The sequence below is a fragment of the Balaenoptera acutorostrata genome, chromosome 11 (genome assembly GCF_949987535.1).
Source record: "Balaenoptera acutorostrata chromosome 11, mBalAcu1.1, whole genome shotgun sequence".
Classification (NCBI taxonomy): Eukaryota; Metazoa; Chordata; class Mammalia; order Artiodactyla; family Balaenopteridae; genus Balaenoptera; species Balaenoptera acutorostrata.
Window position 1 is genome coordinate 19545247 of NC_080074.1, and position 8192 is coordinate 19553438.

The 8192-nt window shown below is 40.2% G+C and overlaps 1 protein-coding gene across 1 annotated transcript in view; it reads left to right on the forward strand.

Annotated features, from left to right (window-relative positions):
• PAH (phenylalanine hydroxylase) overlaps positions 1 to 4218 on the forward strand; it is a 72512-nt gene extending 68294 nt beyond the window's left edge. Inside the window, exons 12-13 of the mRNA XM_007165779.2 lie at positions 1129 to 1244; positions 3302 to 4218. Coding sequence (XP_007165841.1) covers positions 1129 to 1244; positions 3302 to 3345 — 160 coding nt within the window. The 3' untranslated portion in view covers positions 3346 to 4218. The remainder of the gene's footprint in view (positions 1 to 1128; positions 1245 to 3301) is intronic.
• Positions 4219 to 8192: the final 3974 nt, after the last annotated feature.

Here is an 8192-nt window from a genome sequence, read left to right on the forward strand (position 1 = left end):
GAGAACCCTACTAGTCTCCCTTATAACTGTCTTCTCAGTACGGCAGCTTCTATTCTCACCGGAAGCCAATTAGAAATATCATTTGTGATGGTTTTTTTGCATTTTATAAGCCATCTGGGAATATCTTCTTAATGATGTTGCTTCCTATGTTTCATAAAGCCCTCATGGTGCATTCCTCCTAGACCCAGGAATGATGCATCGGGGAGGCATGGACGTGAAGGGCCCAGGCCAGAGTCAGACTACCTGTGTCCTTTCCCAGCTTCTAATGTATTGCCTGCATGACCTTGGTAGTCACTTAGCTTCCCCAAGCCTCAGTTTCCTCATCTGTAAAATGGGAATAGTAATGGTACCTTCCTCCTAAGGTTTTTTGTTTTTTTTTTTTAATTAATTAATTTATTTTTATTTATGGCTGTGTTGGGTCTTCGTTTCTGTGCGAGGGCTTTCTCTAGTTGTGGCAAGCGGGGGCCACTCTTCATCGTGGTGCGCGGGCCTCTCACTATCACGGCCTCCCTTGTTGCGGAGCACAGGCTCCAGACGCGCAAGCTCAGTAATTGTGGCTCACGGGCCTAGTTGCTCCGCGGCATGTGGGATCTTCCCAGGCCAGGGCTCGAACCCATGTCCCCTGCATTGGCAGGCAGATTCTCAACCACTGCGCCACCAGGGAAGCCCACCTCCTAAGGTTTTTATGAAGACTAAGTTAGTGATATTAGTTGTGAAGAGTATAGCACAGTTAGGACTTGCTATAGTTCTTGGGACATAGGAGGCTCTTGATCCATTTTTTTTCTATAACATTTTTTGGTTGGATTTTACTTATTCTTCTTATTTTATTTCATGTAAGAATTTTGACCTTATTATATTGTGTGCTTTTATGGTAGGCTACTTCTGACTTTTTGGAGGTAGGTGTGAAAGTGTGTTCGTATATACACATAAGACACACCTACTGCACACAAAGGCTTCCCAAGAGGACCTCACTAAAGTTCCATTTCACTTCTCAGCCTGGTTCTAAAGCCCCTGTTCTAGTGAGGTTTCAGTGCTACCAAGAGCCAAATGAAATGCAACGGAAAAATCTTTTAAAATTATTTTTCCCCAAACGGTACCCTTCACTTAGATCTATGGGTTTGGTTTCAGGAACTTTGCTGCTATAATCCCACGGCCCTTCTCAGTTTGTTATGACCCATACGCCCAGAGGATTGAGGTCTTGGACAATACCCAACAACTTAAGATTTTGGCTGACTCCATCAATAGTAAGTAATTTACACCCTTTGAGGCCATTCTCCCATAAATAGAGGATTGTGTCTTCTTACCTTCACCATAGGAACAATAAGAGATGTATTAAATATTTAATTAAGAAGAAAAGCATCTCCAGGGAAGCCACTGATTTACTGAAAGAGAAAAACTTGGCCAAAAGGCCAGAATTGCCTTGCGTGTCCTCTCTCCTTTGACCTTCCTAGATTCCACCCCACCTCCTAGCATCACACCACCTTTCCACTCTGGCTTGTCGCTGCCACGTTCCTCTTTCTCCTTTGCATCTTGACCCCTTTCCCTCTAAGTGCCCACTGGATTTTGCTCTGCCTGGAATACCAACCCCTAAGGAATAGGTTCTATCTACTTTATCAACCATAAAGTAGCGCATCTACTGACCTTTTATTCTTCCTGGACAATGAGGATGTTATCATAGTTGCTCTTAAAAAATCACAATGTTATTTGTTCACCGCCCGATTTTTTTCTCGCCTTCAAACTCCCCTCCAGCAACATCCACCATGCTTTCCCCTGGGCCCTGGCCTTCGCCCGTACAGTTCTTGTTTAAAATAGTCTCCTTACCACTCTCATTTAGCTGTCCCAACCCCAGTTCATCTTTTAATCGTTCATAGATATCTCTTCTGATAGGAAGACTGGTTTGGGTGTCCCTCCTACATCTTGGCATTCCCACAGATCCCTCTCTCAGAGCATTTATCATTATATTTTTTATAATTTGGTAATTGTTTACTTGTCTCCCCAGCTAGACCTGAGCAGAGGGCCATGTCAGGTTTGCTGTCAAACCCCTAGCAGTTAGCCCTATTCCTAAAAATCATATTAGGTACTCAAGAGCTATTGAATAAATGGCTAAAACCACCAAAGGATCAAGCCTAAAGGGAGGAGCTCTAGGCCAAGTGGAGGTTTCTATCTCAAACAATGCTAACAAAGACCAAAAGGGCAGGTGGGCTTGAAGTATCCCTCTCGTACCCCTCTTAAGTTGCCTGAGGCTACTTCTAATACGTAGAGCTAGCCCATTATAGTCATTCCTCCTTAGGTATGGCCCCCTGCAATCAGCCATCTTGAAAAAGCCCAAGTCTGATTCTCCCCCATAGACACCGTTTGGACACTCAGCTGGAATAGGTCTGCTCACCAAAGAGGCCAGCCAAGGGCTCTGGAGGCTGGGGTGTGAGATACGAGGGTCAGGCCATAGCTGTTTTCTCTCTCTTTCTCATTTCCCCTGAAGAAGCAAAAATAACTCCATAGGCTATTGTTTATAAGGAAATTTTTTAAATCACAGAATAACAAATTTAGGAACTGAAGGATTCTTAGAGCTATGTGACCTAATATAAGGCCTCATCACTGCTCTATACTTTCCTCAGGATCTAGGAAGGAGTGAGACTGGTCTGTCTCCAAGGTCCCTTCCACTTCTATGAAGAGTCTATGTCCCTGTGGCCCCTTGGCATGTGAGAACATGTCATGAATGGAAGCAACTCCATTGTACCTTCCTTAGTCCAGTGGTCTGGGAATCTAGGCTGACTTACCTGCTTAGACCACGCCTTCTCAAACCTAGTGTCTCTTAGAATCACTTGGAGAGCTAGTTAGAAATTAATAGTCCTGAGTCATATCCCCAGACTAAATTCACTGAATGTGTGACATGACTCAGGAGTTTGTGTTTGTAATAAGGCCCCAGGTGATTCTGACACAGCGGGTTTGTGTGGCTTAGGTTCTGTGGCTTAGCTCCTTGCAAGCATCTATGGTTGGTCATGTAAAAGAGAAACAGAACAGCTAGTGATTTCCTGGGGAGAAAACGATTAACTCCTTCCCTGAGAAACAGCCTATGGAAAAGGGAAACTAATTACATTAATAGCTCTAGTGCTTCCTACAACTTGGAATCGCCTATAACAGCCCAAATCCTATCACCCTAACTAAGCTGCCAGCTCCTTGAAGGTTGCGGTGGTACCTAGTATATCCACACACCCCACTGATCCCCTAGTGTTTTACACACAGTGGACACTTGAAGCGTGTTTGTTCATGGTATGAGTGGCTCCTTTGTTTTTCTTTGTAGGTGAAGTTGGAATCCTTTGCAGTGCCCTCCAGAAATTAAAGTGATGCCATGCACTGAACCTGATCCGTCAACTTGAGAATCTGTTGATGGAAATCCAACTACTTCTTTCATCTGAAAAAGTCTGAAAAGCAAACCTTAATTCAAAATAACAGCCTTGAATCCTTTCTAGAACAAGATAGAGCATCAACAAATAAATCAAAATAATCTGAAATGACAGCATGTTAATACATACCCAAAAGCATAATGGTAGATCTTTTGGAGTCATCTTTGATTTAGAGATGATAATCCCATACTCTCAGTTGAGTTAAAAATCAATAACCTGTCACATTTCATCAGAGTTAATGAAAATTCGGGACCTGCTTCATTCAACCTTCCTAAATACTTTTGTTATTTGCTCTAGAGAATTCCTAAAGGAGTATATATCACTCGTTGTGAAACACAAGTCTGTCAGAATTGAATTAACACCTTTATTGGAGTATAATTGCTTTACAATGTTGTGTTAGTTGCTGCTGTGTAACAAAGTGAATCAGCTATACGTATACATATATCCCCATATCCCCTCCCTCTTGAGCCTCCCTCCCACCCTCCCTATCTCACCCCTCTAGGTGGTCACAAAGCACTGAGCTGACCTCCCTGTGCTATGCGGCTGCTTCCCACTAGCTATCTATTTTACATTTGGTAGTGTATATATGTCCATGCCACTCTCTCACTTCATCCCAGCTTCCCCTTCCCCTTCCCCATGTCCTCAGGTCCATTCTCTATGTCTGCGTCTTTATTCCTGTTGCAAAAGTCATTTTCTATTTCAGGGAACTATGATTCTAATTACTGCTTTGTTATTTTGCCTGTGGAGATCTTCTTTAATTCAGGAGCCTATTAAAATAGTTATAAATATTAAAGTTTAAAGTGTAAAATCAAAATATTTCTGTATGCTTTATTGTAATCATAAATGCTGCTGTGGAGAACAGTAGAACTCCCCATCTAACTCCTGCAACGTGCAGTGTCATTCTCCAGTTGATTGTCAAGTCTGTTTTTGGAGACATTTTGAAGACTCTTAAGATGCAATAGATGTTAATTAAAAGCCTGGCTGGTAGATATTCAGTAACTATTCATTGAATGAATAGAGGAATGCATTATTAAACATCAAATCTTCAACAAATGTGAGAATTTTAATTATGTTTTTAAAAACTTTAGGGGTTACACAATTTTGTAGTTTCAAATATTTCTTGGAACGAAATAGTCCTCTCATTGCCCTTAGAAATATATTATCTGGATAAACTTGTGTTGAAAGAATGATCAGATTCTCAGATTTCCGACCCATCTCAGGGGCTCATTGTGATAATCCAAGTCAAGTCAACAGATTTTTACTTTTATTGGTTGTGCATTTTACATGAACACACAAATATGAGAAACAGTGGGGAGAGTAGCAATGCCTTAAAAGCTTTGCTTTAAATTTTCACACCACTCTACCGTATTATTTTGGAAATAGTTAAAGGATTTTTGTAGTACTTCTTCAAGTGCGATTCTCAGACCAGTTGTATCATCATCAACAGTAAACCTTAGGTGCCATCCCAGCTTACCCAAATAGAATATCTGGGGATGGGACACAGAGACCTGTGTTTTTAAGTACCCCAAGCGATTCTTTTATGCTCAGTCAAATCTACTGGGTACATCAAGTTTGAGAAAACCTGACTTCTGGTGGTCAGTTCTGCCACTTGCCAATTATGTCACCTTGCATAAGTCACTTCCCCTCTTTGGACCTCAGTTTAACTCTAACAATGAGGCATTAAACTGGATGACTCAAGATCCCTTCCAGCCTTGAAATACATTTCACATGCTAACATGTGTCTTTAAACAGCTGTCCCTAATGTATTAATAGGGTGTAATAATACCTGCCTAAGTATGCCAGCAGGGTGGAAAGAGCAATTTGGTCTGAATGTGTCTGAGGTTTCATTGCTTTGAAGCTGGGATTTTCTTGTCTGTATGTATTTCCTCATGTCTTTGAAGAACCCATTGACAAGCACTGATTCTAAAAGTGGAAGCGGACTTTTTCTCTGGTGTTCCTTTAGTGCCCAAATACTCTGCAAAGGGACTATTTTGATAAATGTTTCTTTACATTAAATGCAAATTAGAAAATTTCTTGACTCTGGAACTGAAATATTATATAGTATTTTAGACTGGATATTTTATTTTATAGTGATTTTTAGTCCTACTGAAGATAATTTAGTGTGTTCTAAGTCAAAGCTTAGGTTTAGGTTGCAATTTTGGCAGGAAGAAATTACACACTGAATGGAAGATATAGTCTCCGAAATTTTCATGTGTTACTCAGTACTTTTTATCTGGGTATAAAAGCTATAGTGATGGAATTCAATATATTTCCATGTGTTAGTATTACTATCTATTTAATATATAGTAAACGAGCAGTTTTAAAAGAAACAATGTTTTACTGACAGCTAATCTTGGTGTGTCCAAACAAAAGAAGTATATGGAGGAATATTAAAACTGCATAGCATTAGTGTTCAATGAGTTTTTGAAAGGAGGAAACTAAATTTTAATTCTAGATTTCTAAGTTATATCATTTAGTTGTGCTTCAAAGAATCTACCACTAAAATATCAGCTTCATAAAAACAACAACGTTGATTATCTTCTTCACCTCTGAAAGCCTTAGCATGTAGCACATGGTAGGTGCTCAAAATCTTTAAAAAATTTTTCTAAGTTGAATCACAGGAGTGTAGTGAAGATTGTCTCTCACAAATAAACTATTTTGCAAGAAAAAATTGAGAAACAACTAAACTTGCAATTTTCCCTTTTGAATCTATTGAAAGTTTTGCATCTTAGTCTAAGCTATGATTTTTTTTTAAAAGAAAGATATTATCCCTTGTATAGGCTAGGTTATGGCTAGATAGTTTGTATTTATACTGCTCCACCAACTGACACATGGTAGTGCTTAATAAATGTCAATTAATAAAGGGGACAAAATTGCATCAGTGAAACTTCTTAGTTATCCACAGTGGGGCTGAAATGGTCAGAAAGCAATGAGTGACTTGCCTAATAATTGCAAAAAAGCACAGAGGAGACAAAAGAAGAAAGCTTAGTAAAAAATGGACTTTTCAAAAGAAAAAGAAGTGTGATCAAACCTTTCTCTTCTCACTGGAGTCTGCACCTACACACACAATCACTGCTTTTTAATAGCTTTCCCGTTCAGTTTCAAAAACTATAAACAGTAGTAGGTTTGATACATGCTATAAATGAACCTAGTAGTTTCTGTGCCTTGAATTTTCTCCTCATTTATAATCTTGCAACTTTGCTAGCTCAAGGCACAATTTACCTTCTCACCTGTAGTAAGCACAATTCCTTTAAAGCAGGGGTCCCCAACCCCGGGCTGTCGACCGATACCAGTGCTCAGCCTGTTAGGAACCAGGCCTCACAGCAGGAGGTGAGCGGTGGGCGAGCCAGCGAAGCTTCATCTGTCGCTCCCCATTGCTCCCCATCACTTGCATTACCGCCTGAATCCTCCCCCGCCCGCTCCCCGCCCCCATCCATGGAAAAATTGTCTTCCACGAAACCGGTCCCGGTGCCAAAAAGGTTGGGGACCGCTGCTTTAAACAATAAGCTCAGAGTGATAAGCAATTGCAGAGAAGATGGATTCTAGCCCTCCAGGGTATATACAACTCTCCTCTATAACATTATTCATAATTGTTCAGGGTACTCTTTAACAATATTTGTTTTGTATATTTCTTGCACATTGTTTTTTCTATGACAACAATCTCTAAATAATAGAACATTTATGAAAAATAAAGAGACAAGAAGATGTGGTTCTCTGAGAGATGGACTTAAGTCCTCCAGAAGAAGCAGATGATACTGCAGGAAGCATAATACCTGCTCACTTTCAGGTTTGTCGAAATGGATGAAAGGTGAATGGTGATTCGCTTGAACTGCAGTCTGTATTTTTCCCAGATCATTCTTAGGAGGTGGGTGATGCCCAACGAGAGTAAGTGGATCAGTCTCTTTCATGGAGGTTATTAAAATTAGTGCATACTTTGGATGCCTATGGTTTATTCTTCCCAGAAGCAAATTAAGGAATATCTATTAAAGAAGAAATAAACTTAGTCTTCTCCGAGGCCTCTTTATTCCTAAAGGTTCCCAAAGAAATGTCAGCTGCATCCTGTCCTTTTCTGCAATCACATTTCAAATGGAGAGAGTGCTGGCAAAAGGCTGATTTCCACTATTCCTTGTGAGCTGTCAGGGGTGAGTGGAGTTTGGACTTCGAAAGAAGTGATCAGGAATGTATATTCCTTTGTGTTTTTGAGTTTCTCCCTTATGTCTCTGTTTTCAAAATTGTGGCCCTTGGGTTTCTTTGAAAAGTCACTCATCCTGTCACACACACACACACACACACACACACACATACACCATTCCTTTGACCTCTAAGAGATTTTATAAAAGATGAGTTGGGGCTGAGTTAAGGTCTCTGCCAACGAAGGCACAGAGAACATATTTGGAGGAGAACATGTTTTAAATCTGTTTCTTAGAGAGCCTCCAGCCATTGGTACCACCCAGAAGTAGAGAATCAGCCTGGAAGAACAGCATTACTTGCAAAGGGTAACTGTTGGCCTAGGAAGGCTTTCAATCTCCTCCAGTGTCCAAATACTCCTCACGCCGCCAGCCCTAAAGCTGTGGAGCCCAATGAGCTCTGTTTCTTTGGCCTAACAAAAAATCAAATTTCCAGCAGAAACTAACACACCATTGTAAAGCAATTATACTCCAATAAAGATGTTTTTAAAAAAAGAAATAGGTGATCTTTGTGGAACTATAATTATGGACAAGAATTTTGCCCCTTAAACAGAATAAAAATTAACTATCTAAAATTGGCACAAAAAAAAAAAATCAAATT